This window comes from Dysidea avara, chromosome 3 (genome assembly GCF_963678975.1).
Source record: "Dysidea avara chromosome 3, odDysAvar1.4, whole genome shotgun sequence".
Lineage (NCBI taxonomy): Eukaryota > Metazoa > Porifera > Demospongiae > Dictyoceratida > Dysideidae > Dysidea > Dysidea avara.
Genome location: NC_089274.1, coordinates 46552076 through 46573324, shown reverse-complemented (window position 1 = coordinate 46573324; position 21249 = coordinate 46552076). Strand labels below are relative to the sequence as shown.

Sequence of the window (21249 nt, the reverse complement as noted above, 5' to 3'; positions counted from 1 at the left end):
CCTAGTATCAAACTTGATGCAACTTCGATGAATGGTTCAGGAGTTATGATCGATCATTCGCGTAAAACAAGATCAATTTGTTGTCACGCCTACAGGGTAAACCACTTCATGGAATGAGTTGAAAATCGGTTTGTGGATAGATCAAGCATTGTAGGAGTGCCTTTTAGTGGTTTGAAAACAATCGAAATTAGGATCATGGAAATATGACATGAAACCAAAGGTGTGTAATAATCGCACGATCAAGATTCGTGAATAAAAATAACAATAATAATTCACGCCTACCAGGCAAACCGCTTAGAGCAGTGAGCTGAAAATTGGTATGTAGCTGGAATAGGCATCGTAGAAAGTCCTTGCAATAGTACAGAACAATTGGGATACAAACCACTGAGTTATGATTCCAAAGCCAACTCCGTGTAGCAAATGTTAGATCGAGATACTTTAATAGAACAGTTACCCTAATAGAGCATTCAGCTAGTTCATGATTTCTTCCATTATAGATTTCTATTACATTGCAAGTTATGCAACCAGTTAACATTGTAGACAGTTCAGCTACAAGCAAGTCACCTTGCAGAGAGTTCAGAAACCATCGTGTAGAGAGTTCAGCTGAAAACATATCACCCTGTAGAGAGTTCAGCTACGAAAAGATCACCCTGTAGAGAGTTCAACTAGAAGAAGTCACCTTGTAGAGAGTTCAGCTACAAAGAAACCACCATGTAGAGACTTCAGCTGCAAACAAACCACCATGTAGAGACTTCAGCTGCAAACAAATCACCCTGTAGAGAATTCAGCTACAAGCAAATCGCCCTGTAATGGGATCAGCTAGAAGAAGTTACCTTGTAGAGAGTTCAGCTACAAAGAAACCATCATGTAGAACGTTCAGCTACAAAGAAACCACCATGTAGAGAGTTCAGCTGCAAACAATCACCTGTAGAGAGTTCAGCTAGAAGAAGTCACCTTGTAGAGAGTTCAGCAAAGAAACCACCATGTAGAGAGTTCAGCCTCAAACAAATCACCCTATAGAGAATTCATCTACAAACAAATCGCCCTGTCTAGAAGAAGTTACCTTGTAGAGAGTTCAGCTACAAAGAAACCATCATGTAGAGTGTTCAGCTACAAAAAAACCACCATGTAGAGTGTTCAGCTGTAAACAAATCACCTGTAGAGAGTTCTGTTAGAAACAAATCACTCTGTAGAGAGATCAGCTAAAAGAGGTCACCTTGTAGAGAGTTCACCTATAAAGAAACCACCATGTAAAGAATTCAACTGCAGACAAATCACTTGTAGAGAGTTCAGCTACAAACAAATCACCCTGTAGAGGGATCAGCTGGAAGAAGTCACCTTGTAGAGAGTTCAGTTAGAAACAAGTCACCCTGTAGAGAGATCAGCCAGAAACAAGTCACCCTGTAGAGAGATCAGCTAGAAACAAGTCATCCAGAGATCAATTAGAAACAAGTCACCCTGTAGAGAGATCAGCTAGAAGAAGTTACCTTGTAGAGAGTTCAGCTATGGTATGTAGACTCCCCTGGCTGGCGGGCAACTCTGTAGCAAATTTGGTTCAAATCGGATAAAGGATCACCGAGATACAAAAGTTTGGAAAGGACGTTTTCTTTCTTCCTGTCAATATATCCACGGTGTGGCGCACCGGCTTCTTGGGCCACACGATACACTATCGTGTGTCTTGATCTGCTTTATCTTTTTTTTCTTTCTTTGGTAAAGAAAGAAAGATAGGTTATACACATACAAAAGAAATGATTTCTAATCCAAAACAGCCAAGGAGTGTGGCCCTCAAAAAGGCTCTGGTGAAAAAAGATGTGAAATCCAAGGTGGCGGCCAAGAAATGGTTGTGATGGTAGGTTAATGATAAAAACTTTAACAACGACAATTCAGGTGAATTTGGTGCCGCTTGGTCTTGGCACAAAATTCACCTGAATTGCCGTTATTAAATTTTTTACCATTAACTTACCATCACAGCCATTTCTGGCCGCCACCTTGGATTTTACATCTTTTTTCACCATAGCCTTTTTGAGGGTCACACTCTTTTTTTACAGCTTGGCTGTTTTGGATTAAATTATATACCAAGTGTCTGTCCCATGATATCCATATGCTACATCTCCCCCTTCTAAGACTTTACTCAATATTGTAAATGGTCAGGAGTTGGAGGACTGTTTCAGTTTGTGAGCAAGTGACTGGCCTCGAGTGAATAGTTGGAGGTTGAGGGAGTTCTCTTTCTGTATCCACTGGAAGTTGAGAATCAGTTCGAACTCGTAGATGTACTCAATTTCTTGAATGTAAGGCAACCTCGGTATCTCCAGTATTCTTTTAGCTCTCTGCTAAGTTGATTTCTGGATGGCCACCCAGAGTACAAAATTCAATCAGTTTCAAGCAAATTCTATCATTTGCTTCTTTCTTTGTATAAGTCTCTAAACGGTCTGCACTGGCTGGGAGCACTGTTCTTATGGCTTGGAGAAACTGTTCTGTTTCTCTGGAGCTAACAGCAGTTGTATCACAGGATTCCCTTAGTGGTACTCTAGACAGGGTGTCTGCAGTATATAAGGACTTCCCTGGCAATGCTGAATTGTGTACTGGAATCGCATATGCTTTGGTTGATTTACTTAAATATTGGAGGGTCGTAAGAGTATAATAGTGCTCATTTATAGTCCAATTGTGGTACAGATCAGACAAAGAACAAGAGAGTTATGTTAGACAGGGTGTCTGCAGTATATAAGGACTTCCCTGGCAATGCTGAATTGTGTACTGGAATCGCATATGCTTTGGTTGATTTACTTAAATATTGGAGGGTCGTAAGAGTATAATAGTGCTCATTTATAGTCCAATTGTGGTACAGATCAGACAAAGAACAAGGGAGTTATGTACAATTTTTCAAAAATCCAAAGGCAATTTGTTGTCACATCTACAGGGTAAATCACTTAACTGAATAACTTGAAAATCGGTCTGTACATGGAGTAACTATCATGGTGCAAACCTTTTGTAATTTGAATGAATTCACACTAACAGTCGTGGAGTTATAACAAAAATGCCAACCATGTGTAAAAGCGCACAATCGAGTTTTGTTAATAAAAAATGAGAGAGAGGTCTTATTTTGTTAAGGCAATATACAACATAAGTACAGGAGTCTAGACTCAGAGGTACCATGCACTGGGTGGACAATACAGGAGCCCTGGCAAGACTTACACTATTAAATTACAATACAAAATAATAATTATGGCATGTAGAAAAGTTCAGTTTAGGCAAACTGATAGATCCCAATCCAGGGAGGCTCTAGAATTAAAAATCCTGTATGAGCAAGAGATAGCAATGCGAGCAGCCTGCTCAAAATAGAGATCTTATAGTTTTCTTTGTCACTTCACAAGCATTGGCCACTTGGGCAATTGTTTCTGGCATAAAGTGGCCTAAACAACCTTTTTCAATGGAAATGAGATTAACAGATAAGCCAGAAAGCTGAAGGTCATATTGTAAACAGCCATACTGATCTTCCTTATGAACTCTAGCAGCCAAAAGATGTTGCTGGGTATTGGTGGGGATGGTTAGTTTGAACAAACGGATGGAATTATTGGAAACCAACAGTAAGTCAGGTCTGCTAAAGGGGAGGAAAGTGCTAGGAGGGCAGACACTAGCAAGATATCCTGGAAGGTCACCATAGAGTTTAAAATTGTCAGGTAAGTGCTATTGAAGTTCGTGAATGAGAACCTGTAGGACTGAATCATGTCTCCAGGTATACCTGCCTTGATCAAAAGCAACAGGACATCCAGTCAAGTTATGGTTTGGTGTGGGCTGGGGAGCTTGACAAAGGGTACATTTAGTGCTAGTAATGATGTTCCACCTAGCCAGGTTCATAGGAGTTGGTAGAGTATCACAACCAGCTCGTAGCAAGAAGGACAGTTCAGTACAAACAAATCACCCTGTAAAGAGCTTAGTTATAAACAAGTCACAATGTAGAAATTTCAGCTACAAACAAACCACCCTGTAGAGAGTTCAGCCACAAACAAGTCACCCTGTGGAGGTTTCAACTACAAACAATCACTCTGTGGAAGACTCAGCCACGAACAAGTTACCCTGTACAGAGTTCAGCTACAAACAAATCACCCTGTAGAGAGTTCAGCTACAAACAAGTCACCCTGTTCAAGGGCATATTTAGGGGGGTACCTCCAAACTTTTACTATGTGCAAGCTAGGAAGCTTCTAGAAGTTGCAGTACAGAAGCAATTGCATCTTATACATATACATGGACAATGAAAAGAGGGAAAGAGAAAGGGGAATGGCTAATCTTTTCTTAGAATTGCTAAGAGGGGTTCAAATTATACTTTTGGTGTAAGGCTTAAACTAAAAGCTGCTAAAAATCAGTCAACTACTCTAATAGAACATCCATCATGAAATTATAATGTTTTTCAAGAAGTTACCAGTGTGTCTTCTTGACCTATGCACTGCTATCTTACCATGCTCCAAACATCCTGCCATATATTAATCACTTTCTGAGAACAATTATAACTTCTGTCAAATGGTTTTAATATTATGGTGTGTATTTCAGTTGTTGTTATAAACTTGATACTTGGGTAAGTAAAACAGTGAATTTCTTAGCATGTATTAAGTTAACAAGGCTGTAGCATCTGAGAACTGTTTGTTTTTGCTTTATCAGTACCAAAGTTCCATGCTGCATTTATCTGAATTTCCCTATTTTAGCATCAATTGAAGCTATAATAAAATTTCAGAGTTTGCATTCCCAAACCCCTTGTAACTCAACTTTATTAGCTCAAATGATACTGCAGCATTTACACTGTCAGTGTGCCCAGGTTATAAGGGGTTAGTTGTAGTCAAAAACTAGTATATGTTAGTGACTTTGGACTCTGGTTGTAAAAAAAATGTTGATGGGACCATAGTTGTAAAAAGTCAGATTGAAATAGCAACAGAACAGTCTGTGGCTATAATACAAAGTTGAAGTTATTTGTGTGTGCATTTTAAATCTCTTCATGTGACTAAATGACCTTAAGATCCAATCCTGTGACTGTCTTTGACAATCCACTATTATGTATTGCAATAACATTTAAAAGTGTAGTTCTGTTTTCAACCAAAATTGCTTACAACTGAACTCATCCATCTTGTACCCACAATCTTTCAGTACAATAGAGTATTTGGTTTACAATTGTTTCCAGATTTAACCTTGTGTCCAAACTTTTCCAGATGGAGCATCACCCAAGACCCCCCTAGCTATACATTCTATGTATGTGTACTCTACACACTGGTGAGTCTATATTTGCCCTCTCATGCTCTCTCTTTATTGTTACTGTTTGGACATTATAGTTTGAGCCATGAGACTGTAAAGCACACTAGCTATGCCTTAAGCCAAGCAATACACTAAATTTCTTGCATTTAGCATATACAAAATTTAGCAATTTTATTAATTTGTGAATTGATATAATCAATTAGCAAAAAACCAAAACTCTAAAAATGCTAAATTTAATGTACCATAAAACAATAAGATCCCTACTGTGCATTTCCATTATGGTAGATTGAGCACAGTAGGGATATAACACTTCTTATTGTTTTACTGTGATTTAATATTAATTACTTGACTAACCTTTGACGTGTCCAGGGAGGTGCAGTACTGGTCGCTCTTCGCCACCGACCAACTGTTGTTGGTAGTGGTGGTTTTGGTATGTGTACCTGGTCCCGGTTGCTGGGTTTGATTTAAAGAATTTTCTGTCCTAAGATTTCTTTTTGGGATCAATTGCCTACCGGGTCTTATATTTTTATTTTCCAGATGTGCTGATACTTGGGCAGGGAAGGACTTTGGTGCCCAGAGGCATTCTACGCACCAAAGGCCTTCCTTTAAGCCATGATTGGGTCGGAATACTAAAACAGCCATCCTAGAGACCAGGTACTATCACATTCCCTCTATCAGGAATGGAGATGCTGCGAATGCAGCTAGAGCTTTTAAAAAGCTCTGTTTTTCAGAATGGTGAGACCAGCATTGGCACTGGGTGGCCGAATGCTGATCTGGATTCTGAGAAGTGTGGAAGAGGCAGCATTTGCTGAGAAGCAGTGTGCTACACTCCTCGCAATGAGGAGCTGACACTGACCAGCTGTGGCAGAGCTGCGTGCCAAGACTCCTGTTGGGGGAGGTGGCATTGACTCATGGTCACATGCCAGGCACTCCCGTTCTTGTATCACATCTGTTGGGGGAGGTGACATTGACTCATGAGAGTCGCATGCCAGGCGCTCCCTTGCTTGAATTACATCTGTTGGGGGAGGTGACATTGACCCATGGGAGTCACATGCCAGGCACTCCCTGCCTGCAGTGAGCAAAGGAGTGCATCATGTGTGTCAGTAGATGTAACAACAAACAGAAAATACAGTACGCAATATTGGCTAATAACTGCAACAGCTTTGGCATGGCAGAGCTGTGGAAGTTCTGGTATTGGTCCATGATATATACAGTCTCCTGCCAGGCACTCCCTTGCGTTTGGCATCGCTGCTTGGTAATGGCCCATGATAGTCTCCAGGCTATACTACCACTTAGCATTGGCAGTATAATAGGTTCACCTGCAGGGAGCTAATGAGTACATCAATGCACAAGTATGATAGCATCATGTGATGACAATACAACAGAGGCGCAGTACTGGCTAGTTGTATCACCACCAGTGTGCCTGCTCGAAGGAGTGCTACCACTGAAGCGATTAAGAGAGGGTGGAGTGCAATGTATATGTATATATGTGTGTGTGCTATACCCTGTATGTGGGTTAACCACGTACATTTTTATTGGAATTTATTGTTGTAGGCATGATGTTGCTGTGAAAACTGGTATTTGTGCATAAGAGGGATGGGATGGGAGGGTAACACTTGTCTAACAACTAATGCCACGTGCTACTGCGCATGTGCTAGGATTCTTATTAGTGCGTCGTTATTCTTATTAATGTCTCGTGTCTAAGAGTGAATGCTCGAGGCCGCCATCAAGTTCAACATTAACTTTGTTTAAAGGTATTTTTAAACTACATTTAATATTAATTACTTGACTAACCTTTGACGTGTCCAGGGAGGTGCAGTACTGGTCGCTCTTCGCCACCGACCAACTGTTGTTGGTAGTGGTGGTTTTGGTATGTGTACCTGGTCCCGGTTGCTGGGTTTGATTTAAAGAATTTTCTGTCCTAAGATTTCTTTTTGGGATCAATTGCCTACCGGGTCTTATATTTTTATTTTCCAGATGTGCTGATACTTGGGCAGGGAAGGACTTTGGTGCCCAGAGGCATTCTACGCACCAAAGGCCTTCCTTTAAGCCATAGAAAGGTGAGCCCCCCCCACCAGGCACACAGGTGGGTGGGGGGAGAGACCTTTCACCCAAGTATCTAGATTATGTGTTTTGGAGATACCGGCTGTTTGGGAACAGCGCTTATGGCAGGTGTGCATGCCAACAAATTGTGTAGGTCAACCGTTATAGCGTGAAGCCACTTTGCGGTAGTGTCAAGACAAGCACGGTAGCAACATGAAGTGACTGTACAACACTATCAATATGACATATGCAGTACTATTAGACAGTCCTTAGTACATATAATACACCAATTACATGCTGAGGTTGTCAAAAAGGAGTCAGTGATGACCAGCTGCGATGATCTTGGACATATTTGCTACCTCACTGGGAGGAGGTCTGATATACCTTTTAAATGCGTTGCTTTTCCAGCGGCCAAGAATTTGTATGTGAGAGTCTGGCAATTTGGCTAGAGACGCAGACGTTGCTGCCCCAATCCGAAGGCTATGTGTGTTATAGCGGCGCTTATCGAGTTTAAGGCTGACCATCAGGGACTGGAGGCCTGCACGAAACATGGCTCCCGTCCAGACATTTCCTTCTTCAGTGATGAAGAGTGGGCCTGGTTGTTCACTCCTTCTGCCGAGGTATGAAATCATTGCTTTTATTGGACATACCAAGCTATCTGTGGCACCCATGTGCACCTTGACACCCTGCCTGAATGGGTCTGTTTTGGATTCTTTGAGGGACAGTTGCAGGAGACGGGGTTTCTTCCTGTTGTCAACTGCAATATCCTTGAGAGATAGGTGTCGTGATGGATCATAGGAGCCTTCTGTAGGAATTGTAAACTCGCTGACTCTTAAGAACCCAAAAAAGGCAAGACAGCACATAGCCCAGAGTGTGGTATTATAATAAGAAGGAGGTTTCTTTGATAGGAGGGCTTTTATGTTATAGAGCATCTGGATGGTAATCGGCAGTCGGGGTTTTCCTGAGTGCATGCCTGCTTGGCGCTTTTTGATTCCCCTTAAGATGAGATGGAGCCTAGGAGTGATTTGGCGGTTGAAGTGGTTATGAAGCCCCTTGCATACATGCATGTGTCTAACTGCTGATAGATACACCTTGATAGTTCCCTGCGAGATGTTGGAGGTAGCTAGGTGCGATATGAACAGAGTTAGGGTGCACTCGGATGTTGGGATCGGGTGAATCCTTGCCATTTTGCAGAAGTTAACATATCGTCTTCGTCCAGCCGTGTAGGTGTTTCTGCTGGATTTGGCCAGTCCATGATGTAGTAGCTTTTGGGCTTTGTTCAGTAGCTTGTTGAGGTGAGTACTCCCTGGTAGGTCTACAAATGGAATTTAAGTATGTATGTGTGGCCTTGTTTGCAAGTGTCTATTGGGATTTTGTAACAAGAATGGCAAATGAATTATCAGCTAAGTTAATCATACAGCAATTACAATGAACAGCATAAATTACATTGAACAACAAGTGTGTGGTCAATTATGTTGTAGCATTGTTTTATGTGAGCTCATTAAGTATGTGATTTTTTATTTCTTGCAGGTGGAGACCCTTGCAGTGTATTGATGGTTCGCTTGAAGTGACGAAGAAAGGAGGGAGAAGTCCAGTCTTGTCTCCGGGATGATATGAGCTTCAACAGTGACATTGGGATTGATGCAGGGGAGCGGCAGGTGTGAGGATGCAGCTTTAAGAATTCTGTTGATCTGTTTCTGGATAACTGGTCTGCAGCAGTGTTCGACGTGCCTGGAATATGGCAAGCTGAGATCTTTATATCAAAATGAGCTGAGAAGAACCAGAGACAGCGTAAGAGGTACATGACCATTATTTCCTTTGAGGATCCTTTGGTAATGGAGTCAACAACACTGCTGTTGTCACAGTGGAATTCCACTCTGCTGCCTGATAGTAGTGGTCCCCAAATAGCGCAGCTTAAAACAATTGGTGCTAACTCCTTCGCCATTATGTCGATTTGTGCCCAGTCTTTTGACTATGCTAGTTGCAGCCACTGAGATCCAAATACTGCTCCACAGCCCCAGGACCCTGATGCGTCTGAGGCAATTATATATTCTGGAGTGGAGCCGTTGATAAAACTGAGCCCGTTCCAATGTGTGATGAAGAGGTGCCACCACCTAAGATCTGTACGGAAGCCGCTTGTGAGACGCGTAAAGTGAGATAATTTTTTGAGGCGAGCTGCTAGTCTGTACATTCTGGACACAAAGGTCCTTCCTGGTGTTACCACCTTAGTGGCATGCTGCAGCAAGCCTACCAGGGATAAGATATCCCTTTTTGTTGCTTTTCTGCGAGATAGCCAAGCTGAAACTTGGTTCCGGATTCTTGAGAGTTTTTCATCAGGTAGGCGGCCAGCATGAGTTGAGTATCCAGAGAGATTCCCAAAAAGGTTAGAGATTGGGAAGGGCCTTCAACCTTCTCTAGGGCAAGAGGTATTCCTAACAAGGAGCAAGTATCTTTAATCCTCTGAAGATTACTAGCACACGAAGGGGAATCCTGTGGGCCAATAGTAAGGAAATCATCCAGATAGTGCAGGACTGGTGTCACCATCTGTTGCTCCAGGACCCAAGACAGTAGGTCAGCCAGAACGTTGAACAACTTGGGGGCAGACCTAAGCCCGAAGGGTAGGCAAGTATCAACAAAGATCTGCTTCTTCCATCTCATAGACAAAAGGTGGCGATCGACTGGGTGAACTGGAAGGAGGCGGAATGCACTTTTGATGTCAATTTTGGCTAGCAGTGCTCCACGGCCTGTGCACTTAATTTGGTCAATAGCTGAGTCCACTGTGATGTACTTCAGTTCCTTAGGGATCCCTGCATTGATGCTGCCACTGGTCGGATGGGAGAGGTCAACAATCAGCCTCCACTTGTTTGGTTGGTGGTGCTTGGGGATGACCCCAAACCTGCTAACATGTGCTTGTGGGACCAAAGACTTTTGGAATGGGCCAGCAACACGGCCAAGTGCAATCTCTTCGGTTAGGTAGTTCTCTACTGTGTCAGGGTGTTGAAGAGCACAACTCAGGTTTTGCTTGGCAGATTTCAATGGAGTTGATTGCTCTTTGAAGCCAATGCGAAAGCCCTCTGTGATACCGGAAATAAAAAAGTTGACCAATGGTCTGTTAGGGTGATCTACCAGCAATTTTTTCCAGTTGCTTGCATCTAGTGGTGTGTTGACTGCCCTGGCCGCAGGTGGTACTTTGACATCAGATAGCTGGTGGCTCAGGTGATTGGTCCAAGATGAGATCCAGTCACTGTAGTTACAACGCAAGTCCTTAGTGTGCACACCAATAATATGTTGTTCCGACACCACTGCGAGGGGATAAGGTGTCGATAATTAGACTGTCAGCATTGTGCATACTTATCACCACACATAATATTGCATAATATTATATTGACTAAATAGTGTTATTGCACAACAAATCATATGGAAAGAAAAGAAACTACTATCGGTATTGGCCTAAAGTCAGTTAACAAAGAAAAGGAAAAAACAACAAATCAATCAAGTCAAGATTGGTTGTGCTGCCTGTCCTTCTGCCTATATGGACACTGGGAGGCCATGTGATTCTTGTCTTGGGCTCTGGGATTATGAACACATCGGTAGCAAATATGCTTGAAGCGGCAGGGCGACCGAGAGCATCCATTAGGATTTTCGTTCCAGTCCAGGAAAATTGGTTGGTATTGATATTGGCGTTGTGACCGTTGGGAAGGGTTTGAAGCATAGGGGGTGGAGCCTGCCTGCTGACGACTCTGAATAGCCCTTTCTGGGAAAGTCATATTCCAGAGTGTAACATCTATAACAGACCATAGAGCATTCCGAGAGGCCGATGCTTTTAGGTGAAAGCGACGATCATAAATAACCCACTTGCCTTCACGACAGTCCATTGATGCCCCAATTATTAGGCTCTGGTGGTATCCTAGGAGGTCAGCAATCCTCTTGGGTTTATGGCGGGAAATAATTGCCATATATACTGCAAAGCACTGGATCCAATCAATTATATCTGTCACTGTAGGAAGTCGCTTGCATGATGCGACCTGCCCTTCATTAACGTTGAGGTCAGCTGAGTCCAGGTGGCTTGGCAGAAGTTTTGCCATCTCAACAAACAATCCATCCTCCACGCGCTTCATCAGTCTGGATGGGATGGGAGGGAGGCCATTACTTATTAACACTGGTGGGCGTGACTTCTCCGAAGGGGATGTCTCATCCGAATCATGGCTGTCAATGCTAAGGAGATCATTGGAATCTGGATGGACTTCCAACTGCCGGATATGAGGGAGTTCACAGCCATCAGTGGATTCGTCTGCAGAACAGGACACAAAAGACAATGAGAAGGGTGGGGATTGAATAATGTCTGATTTTTTAACATTATATGGCCTGCATTAAGTAAACATAGTAAGAGGCTTAGGCATGGTATTATGAGATACCCCTTGAACGAGGCTAGAGCATGGTGCATATTACAATTGGAAGGCTTTTTTTTTTTTTTTTTTTTTTTTGGAGGAACAGTAAGAGGCTTAGGCATGGCGTAATAAGGATGGCTATTAACTGAAGGCTAGAACATGGTGCGGGCTACATAAAGTATGGTGTACATATAAAGCATAGGCTTGTGCATGGTGCGCCTTACAAGAAGCCTTTACATGGTGCGCGTTATAAAGAAGGCTTTGCATAGTGCACTTTATTATTTTGTAAAACGAAACATTACACGGACATAACACGCACTACTACATAACTTACCAAAATCCTCGTGGTCGGCGTCTCCTTCGTTGGAACTGTCATCCGTCTCAGGAGTAGGCGTCGTGCGAGTAACATGACGACGGGTTGATTGGCTAGGCTGGTCTGTGTTCTTCTGCTTGTGACGACTTGCTCTCTTCTGGCGTGTAGAGGAACTTGGGGTGGCCTCCGCAGACTGTGGCATGCCCCTGACCACCGCCGACACGATGTCCGGAATGTCAGCAGTTGTTAAGGGACGCGTCTTTGATCTCTTCTCTCGTCGGGCTCTGGGACTTTCAGCTTGTCTTCTCCGCTTCGTTCCTGCCTTAGCGGAAGATTCGTTGGCGGGCGAGACAGCGGATGATCTAGTTTTAACAGGAGGCTTCTTAGGCAGGGATTTCTTCTTCTGCTGAGCGTTTTTTCCTGTTCCATTCTTTACGGACGATTTCGATTTCTTTCCTACTGCCTTCGTAGGCATCTTGATAACAATTGATAACACTTGTCTAACAACTAACGCCACGTGCTACTGCGCATGTGCTAGGATTCTTATTAGTGCGTCGTTATTCTTATTAATGTCTCGTGTCTAAGAGTGAATGCTCGAGGCCGCCATCAAGTTCAACATTAACTTTGTTTAAAGGTATTTTTAAACTACATTTAATATCGTACACTACTCCAACTTGTTTCAGTACTTTTTATCGATGTGCTATGGTCCCTACTCTAGTTGAAAATTCAAAATTTTTCTGTGTACTTGTTTGTTAACATTTTTGTAAATAAATTATTATGACTGGTGAACCCACACATACCGCATCTGAAATGGCACCACGCACCCCAATTATCATCTGAAAAGTGAAGTATCCATTACGCTTCGTTGTCAGCTATGTTCAACCCGTTACGCAGCATTTCGAATCAAGAACTGTTTGAAAAGCACCTCTGAAATCCACGCATACTGAAAGAAAGAAATGGTGCTGCGCGCCCCAGTTATATTAATTATCGTCTGAAAGTGAAGTATCCATTACGCTTTGTTGTCAGCTATGTTCAACCCGTTACACAGCAGTACGAATCAAGAACTGCTTGAAAAGCACCTCTGCTATCAAAATAGTCACTACGAAAAATACGGACAATTTCTGTTACAAAGGGAAGCCATCACGTGCCGCTATCGCCAAATCGACACCTTGCGCTGTTAGCAAAGATGAATGGGACACAAAGGAGGACAATGATAAGTCCATGAAGAATGCATGGTATGCACTGTGGCATGCCAAAAGGCACATCTCGGGCCGAAGCGACGTCGAACAGTGAAAAAATTAAGCCCCTAGCTGCAGCCGTTATCAAGGTACGCTTGTCTGAAAACATCAGTCAGTCAGTCAGTCAGTAGAAAATTCCGTTCAATAATTTTTTTTTAAATTCCATAGCGACTTGCATTGTTGAAAACATTTTGGGCCGATCTGAAGGCTTTTTTGGGCTGATTTACCTAACCAATACTGCATTATCATCGTCAGGAAAAATTGAGGCTGGTATCTGGGTGATGCTAGTTTGTGGGCCACACCTACTGCTTTGTGGTCCCTACTATACAGTTACTATCGTACTATATGGTATATATCAAGACTCACGGTAGTGAGTCGCGCGGCCAAGAAACTACGAAGCGCATGCCCAATTAAAAGACGCGCGGCCAAGAAACTACGAAGCGCACACCCAATTAAAAGATGTGCGGCCACTACTGTGAGTTATTTACGTGTAGGGATGGTTTCACAATATTAGCCCTGGATTTTGCAACATCTCTCAATGGATTTGTATTGCATTACGTGTTTAAAAAATCTTTAGGAGTCGTCATCATCGTCTTGCGACCTCACTAAAATATAAAAATAGGCGTATTACACATATGTGACTGTCTCTGGGAAAACCGGTCTTATCGCCCATTTAAAAGTATCGAGAAACGTCGGTTTTAAATATTCTGTGTGTTGTAGCTGGCCAATGGTGGTAGCTACGCATACCAAATTTTCACACGTTTCACAACAATTTCTTACCTTCCTGATCATCCACTGAAGAAGTAGTCAACAGCTAAGTTTCCCGCCATTTTAGATAGTTTTTAAACCGAGGTTGTCTGTATCAGGCGAGCTCCAGAAGGGTGGGAGGCGGGGGCCCTGGAAGGCGGGCAAGATGGTGTTCAAAAATTGAAAAGAGACGTGCTGGGATGAATTAGGCCAAGTTATAGGCCATTCAGGGCTCAGAACTGGCTAAAATGAAAGGAAATTTACAGCACAGGTCATTGTCCAACACCACAGAGCTGTACAGCCACACACAGCCATCTCCTGGTTGGCCAGGGCTCCATCAAGACCCCAGACCACTCGTACGGCTCGCCACTGTGCTCTAGAAAAGCAGCCAGCAAAAGCAGACCACTTTATTCTGGTCGACTGTGGCAGTGAAACTTGATAGTGCATTCATTAAGCTTTGTGTTTGTGTGAAAAAATCAAACTTCCTGTCTTGGGCGATAAGAACGGTTTTCGTAGATCCAGTCACATATTTCATTTTATTTCTGTACCTTATGTACACTTACCGTCATGTTATACTAGTCAACATAGTCGTGTTTATACAGTCCGTATAGCACTGACATTATCTAATTCTGGATTGTCCATTTGCGTATTTTCTTCGATCAAACCTCTAATCCCTACAATAACTTTTAAAAACACGATGTGTACACAAGCCCTATTGTCTGATAAACAAGTTGTAAAAGCGTGCAGAACCATAAGTTCCCTAGGGAAGGCGTTTTAAGCAGAAATCTTTTAAACTCCATTTAATATCACGCCTCATTCAAGCGTTGATAATTGGCAGATGTCTTATAAATAAGGTGTGAAAGCGTGAAGAACGTACAGTCACTAGAGAAGATGTTTCAAGCATAATTCTTGTGCCACACCACACATGGTGTATTAAACTTGCTTCACAATTGTGACTTGTCAACTCGCTTGTCAAGCTTCTGATAGAGCTTGTTAGCTACATAGCATTACCCACCTTAACCACTCCCATTGTGGCTTTCATCATGCATGTCACTTGTATATTATGAACTCTTTGCTGACATCAATATGGCTCATGGAGATTAATGTAAACATTCTAGTGATAATCTCCCTGGTTTCATCACTTTTTATTGCTATGGTCCCTACTACTAATTTCCAATTTTCCTTCACTTATATATGTGACTGGATCTGCAAAAGCCATTCTTATCGCCCAAGACAGGAAGTTTGATTTTTTTCACACAAACACAAAGCTTAATGAATGCACTATCAAACTTCACTCATCGACCAGAGTAAAGTGGTCTGATTTTGCTGGCTGCTTTTTTCAAGCACAGTGGTGAGCCGTACAAGTGGTCTGGGGTCTTGATGGAGCGCTGGTCAACCAGGAGATGGCTGTGTGTGGCTGTACAGCTCCGTGGCATTGGACAATGATCTGTGCTGTAAATTTCCTTTCGTTTTAGCCAGTTCTGAGCCCTGAATGGCCCATAACTTGGCCTAATTCATCCCAACATGTTCCTTTTCAATTTTTGAACACCATCTTGCCCGCCTCCCACCCTTTTTGGAGCTCACCTGATACAGTCAACCTCAGTTTAAAAACTATCTAAAATGGTGGGAAACTTAGCTGTTGACTACTTCTTTAGTGGATGATCTGGAAGTAAGAAATTGTTGTAAAACATGTGAAAATTTGGTAAGCGTAGCTATCACCATTGGCCAGCCACAACACTCTGAATATTTAAAACCAGCATTTCTCGATACTTTTAAATGGGCGATAAGACTGGTTTTCCCAGAGACAGTCACATATGTTACCATATTTTACAAAACTGATCCAAATCACACATCAGGCAAAAATTAAACTAACACCACTAGTGAATTGCTACACTATCATACATACTAGTTATATACTACTAGTTTTAACCCTATTCAACTACTCAAGCTTGAGATGTCTTTTCTGGGTGGTGTTGTGAGCTTGAATGATGGTTTCTGGCCTTGTGAAACACCTGCCTTGGCAAAAATCAGAGGTGTGCTACTATATAGTTGGCCAAACAATTTTCTGTTGATTTTGTAACAAATCAGCCACTAAGAAGCCAGCACTGCCCTGTAATCTCATTTTTGGACTTCAATGCTGGTGTGTTTCCATTTCTGAAGTCTATTTCTTGCCCACCCTCCACTTTCTGCCCTTTTGTGAGCACTGGTGATACTACTTTGCTCATCCAACTGCTCAGATTTTCTATCTTATTTTGCAGAAAACTGTACAAACACTGGAAGTGGTCTGAAAGGTAATATAGGTTGATGCACCTCTTGTGTAAATTTCATATGCATGCTTGTTCAAGTTGCACTGACTTTAAAACCATTTTTCTCGAAACTTTTAATATGCGATTTGGATTGTTCTTCCAATATCCAGTAACATAATTATATTTTAGCTACTAGCCAAAGCTTCCAAGCAATAACTGTGTGGCTTATTAACTTTAATTCTGTAGCTACAGGGGTATATTGGCTTTGTACATCAAGCATCAATAAATGTGTCAGACAATCTTTCTTAGTACTGTGGGGTTTCAGTGCTACAAAAATCAATATACTCTAATAGAGCAGTCATGTAAGTAAAGTCAGACAAAAATATTTTTTACACAAAAACTCTTATAAGTGTTGCACAAAACTAAAACAAATTACATTATAGCAGTTTATGTGTTTTATTTATTGTAGTGACATGCCCAGTGTTGGAGGATCCACTAAATGGGATGACCTCTTGTCCACTAATGAAAGGCCCAAACTTTGTGTATAAAGATACCTGTAGTTTCACATGTAACACTGGTTATGAGCTAACTGGTAGTGACACTAGGACCTGCCAGAGTAATGGGAGCTGGAGTGGTAGTGATGATGTGTGTAGAAGAGGTACAGTGTAAACATATGGATTAGGACTATGTAATATATTATTTTACTTTAGTTCCCTGTCCATCACTTACTGATCCTAATAATGGAATGATTACTTGTTCACTGGGAGATGATGGAGTTCCTTCCTATGGAGACACTTGTAGTTTCACATGTAACACTGGTTATGAGCTAACTGGTAGTGACACTAGGACCTGTCAGAGTGATGGGAGCTGGAGTGGTAGTGATGATGTGTGTAAAAGAGGTATATATGATGTGGTATTTGCAAAATACACATGAATGAAAGATATTCACATACATATTTTGTTCAAAAACAGTTTGAAAGTAAGTTTAGGTGAATCTCTCTGCTCTTCAGAAGTCTTGCCAGCAGCATGGCATCTTTCATTAACAACAAGACACACAATAGTGTGCCATGCTACCAAGTACAGCCTGAATTTGTAGCTCAATAGTACATTAAAGGAAATTAACTATTTTTGCTGTGGAATCTCCCTCAGGGAGGGGTACCTCCTAGGTTTCTTTTCCAAATTTTAATTTGAGCTGAATCCACTCAGCTTTCAGTGAGATGTGCACCTTTATTTTCTATTGTTTTAATCTTCTTTCAGTTTGTATACTTTAGATAAATTCATATAACTCATGCGTATTTTACTTCGAATTTGGGTAGTAGTAAGAGCATAATACAGCACATTTATGTCCAAATTTGTATGGAGTGAATAATAAACAAGGAGTTATGCATGATTTTTGGAAAATTCAAAAGTGATATGCTGTCATGATATCAACAGTCATCTGTATGTATAGCAATTAATACATCAAAGTATTGACAGTCTTTTACTTGAATATAATAAGCCAGTTACATCACTGCAGTCATAATTATTAAAACTTGTCCTTGGCTTTGCCTCATGACTTGTGTCAATAACTACTCCTGCTGTGATACAACAGCTAATTTATACTCTCAGTACTTTCAAGCCACACTTGCACTACGATAGCTACATACTTTATGTACTGACAGCATGATCTGTGTGGCATTTTGACAACAGCTTTCTTGTTGTTGACCACAAGACGATTATGGCAGCAACTGTGTAATAGATCAGCAAGGACCAGTACTAGTTAAAGTACCTGCCTGAGAAGTATAGCAAAAATTGAAGCTTGTTGGCCATCTAGCTGAGCCATCAGTAAGCTGAGATTTGATGGCAAAGATGCAACTTTTGCAAACAAATACCAGAATGGGTGCTGAATAAGTCTCCAATAGCAAAGATGCAAAGCTTAAAAACACCTATTGATGTTACTATCTTGTCCAATAAACAATTAAAGCAATCCAATGTATGGAATTGCACTCACATGATTAAATTCTCATTGTAAAAATATATTCAAAACCCATTTCAAGTACATAGAGGGCTTTAAACTTACTTGAATCGAATGACAATGAGGTATGCATGCATTAGATTCAGTGCCTTGGCTGACCCAGCTGCCTATGATACCATTATAGTATCTGGCTCACCTACACCATGTATTTCAGTGGATTTTGTGTTGCTAGACCAGGCCTATGGATGAAGGTGACTAAGTATGGGTTTAGCAAGAGCTTTGAGAAGCAAACTAGCACATTTGGCTTGCAAAAGTTGTTATAATATATTGATGATATTGGCATTTACGGCTTTCAGCAGAATCGTTCTACAGTAACTGTATTACTTCAAGCTGTAGATGACTGGTCTCTGTTGTTGGAGCATCGTGAGTCTATTCATTGTTTGTTTTTGGACTATGCAAAAACATTCAATTCTGTTCAACATGAACGCCTACTCTTGAAATTGGAGTCCCTTGGGATATGTGGTAATTTGTTGGAGTGGGTGAGATTCTTCCTTACCAAGAAGTTTCAAAGGGTTGTTGTGAATGGTACTTACTCTGATTGGGTTTCAGTCACTTCTGGAGTGCCGCAGGGATCTGTTTTGGGTCCACTATTGTTCTTGCTTTATGTGGATGATTTAATTACAATACCCAAGGTGTGTAAATTGAAGTTGTTTGCTGATGATGTGTTACTTTATTTTAATGTGAAATCAGTGGGGGATTGCCAGCTTCTGCAGCATGATCTTTCGGTTATAGTGGCATGGTCTAAACGGTGGCAACTTAATCTGAGTCCCCAAAAGTGTGAGGCTTTATCCATCACGAACAAGAGGAAGCCAATTTCCTTTACTTACAGTATATTACTGATAGTCAACCAGTTCGGTGGACCAATCTTGTGAAATACCTGGATATCCATATAAATGATAAATTGCAATTTGCTGCCTCAAAGGCCACCAGGATTTTAAATGTTTTACGACATACTATGTTGGGGTGTGATTTAGAAGCCAAATATAGAGCTTACAAAGCTATTGTTAGGCCACTGTTGGAGTACACTTGTGTGGTTTGATCTCCTCATGCCGTGAAAGATGTGAACCTGTTAGAGGCTGTTCAGAGGCGTGCTGCACGGTGGGTTTGTGGCAGTCGCTGGAACCAAACTACACACTCTTGGTCTATTCCTCATGATGTGTGCTATAGAAGCTGTGTTTACCATCCTTATCTGCCAGGTGGGGACTATTTGTCAGTGTGTGCTCTTCAAGACATTCGTCATGCTGGTTCTATTAAGTTTTCAAACTATTGTACATACAACACTATGCCTAAGCATACTGAGCCATCGCCTTACCCTCATACCCCCACCTTCATCAATCAATGCTAGACGATATTCTTATTTTGTCATGTTTGTTTTGTGTGGAACAAAGTGCCGATCAGTATTCTGGGAATTGAGAGCTGTTCTGTTTTTCGCAACGCTATTTACAAACATTTTTGTTGTAATTTTTAAATGTAATTTTTATTGTTGTTGATTTGTTGTTTTGTAAATGTAATTATAATTGTTGTTGATTTGTTTTGTTTTGTAAGTGTTATTTTGTGTGTGTTTTGTTTAGTGTTTGTATGTGTTTTGTACTAGGACAGTACCTTGTACAGGCTTGCCTTTTGTGCTGTTCCTTCCCTCGTGGTAAATTGATAATAAATAAATAAATTTTAGATCAGTAGGATTTTTTGATGCAAAAATTTGATATTCAAATGATATTTGATGTGGTAGTAGTTGAACCATGCCAGGCCTGTTTGACCTGGTAAGTAGAACTGAAACAGATATCTGTATCAGCGTTGAAACCGGGTCACTACTGACTGACCCGGATGACCCACTGACCCGGATAGCAACCCGGGTCAGACCCGGATTAATTAAAGTCGAGGTGTACGATAAGAGCTATGTTTCGGGTAGTCTCGAACGAGCGAACTACGTTTTGAGCGTTCAATTCGTGTTAAGTAAACGAGTAGTTATGTGATAGCTAAGCCGGTAAGTTTATAATTTAAAATCAGTCAGTGGGTTTGGCTCCACGTAGCTACTGTGAGTTTACAGACAGTAATTGAGTGTGGCTTTGTGCATACCTACTATTACAATTTACCGATATATTAAAGTGGGAGTGGCTCACAAAAGTACTTATCTTGCTGCAACACTAGACTATGTACAACTCGTACAATAATCGATTAGTGGGTGTAGCTCCATGTAAGCTTGCATGCAGCAACGGACACGGTTTTGTGCTACAGAACAATAAATGGGCATGGTTGAGCATATGTTTGTAACACGATAAGTGGGCGTGGCTCTGGAATGAGCTGTGCGATTAGTTCTACGTCGTCAAACTAACAATTTCGTTTCTCACATGATCCAATCCGGGTCAGACCTGGATAATCTGTAAACCGGGTCAGACCCGGGTGACCTGGAGAAAATGTGACCTGGATGACCCGACCCAGTTTCAATTCTAATCTGTATTATCTGGATATCCAAATAATAATTTACTATCTGAATAGTAATTTGAAGCCATCAGAATAGTTTCTAAAAAATTTATCATAATTAAAGACTCATCATGAGATATGAATCATATTTCCAATTGAGACACTACAAGGTATTTGAAGCTAGTTGTACCAAAGCTGATACAGTAGTTGGCTGGAAAGTTAATTAGATTGTTTGCGAGTGACCATGCTCTTTGCCAATGGCAAAGCACAGTTGCAAAGGTTGCTGAAGAAGTTGTAGTGGAAGACAGGGGCGTAGCTACACCCGGGCCTGCATGGGCACAGGCCCGGGCAATCATTGCTGGTGCCAGGATAGCAAGCTTGATAATAGCGGTGCCCACCTGGGTGCCCCCATAATTAATACACACTAAAATACGCACTTGCTATCTTTTGGAGCGCCTTGTAATACTTTCCATAATAGTATCATCAAAAAATCACGTATACTTGAGTCTGCTAAAATTACTCCGTCTTTTAAATAAATTTCTATGTAATGCCCAGCATCACGTGATAACATTTTCAAGATTTTACGTGGGTTATGAGTCAA

At 41.5% G+C, this 21249-nt stretch overlaps 1 protein-coding gene across 3 annotated transcripts in view; it reads left to right on the top strand.

Annotated features, from left to right (window-relative positions):
* The window catches only part of LOC136251273 (ephrin type-A receptor 4-like), an 82293-nt gene that overhangs the window by 20197 nt on the left and 40847 nt on the right, over nt 1-21249 (top strand). The window contains exons 3-4 of one of the 3 annotated variants that reach the window (XM_066043701.1): nt 16683-16871; nt 16924-17112. In XM_066043701.1, coding sequence (XP_065899773.1) covers nt 16683-16871; nt 16924-17112 — 378 coding nt within the window. The remainder of the gene's footprint in view (nt 1-16682; nt 16872-16923; nt 17113-21249) is intronic. The other 2 variants (XM_066043702.1, XM_066043704.1) reach the window with 2 other exon arrangements.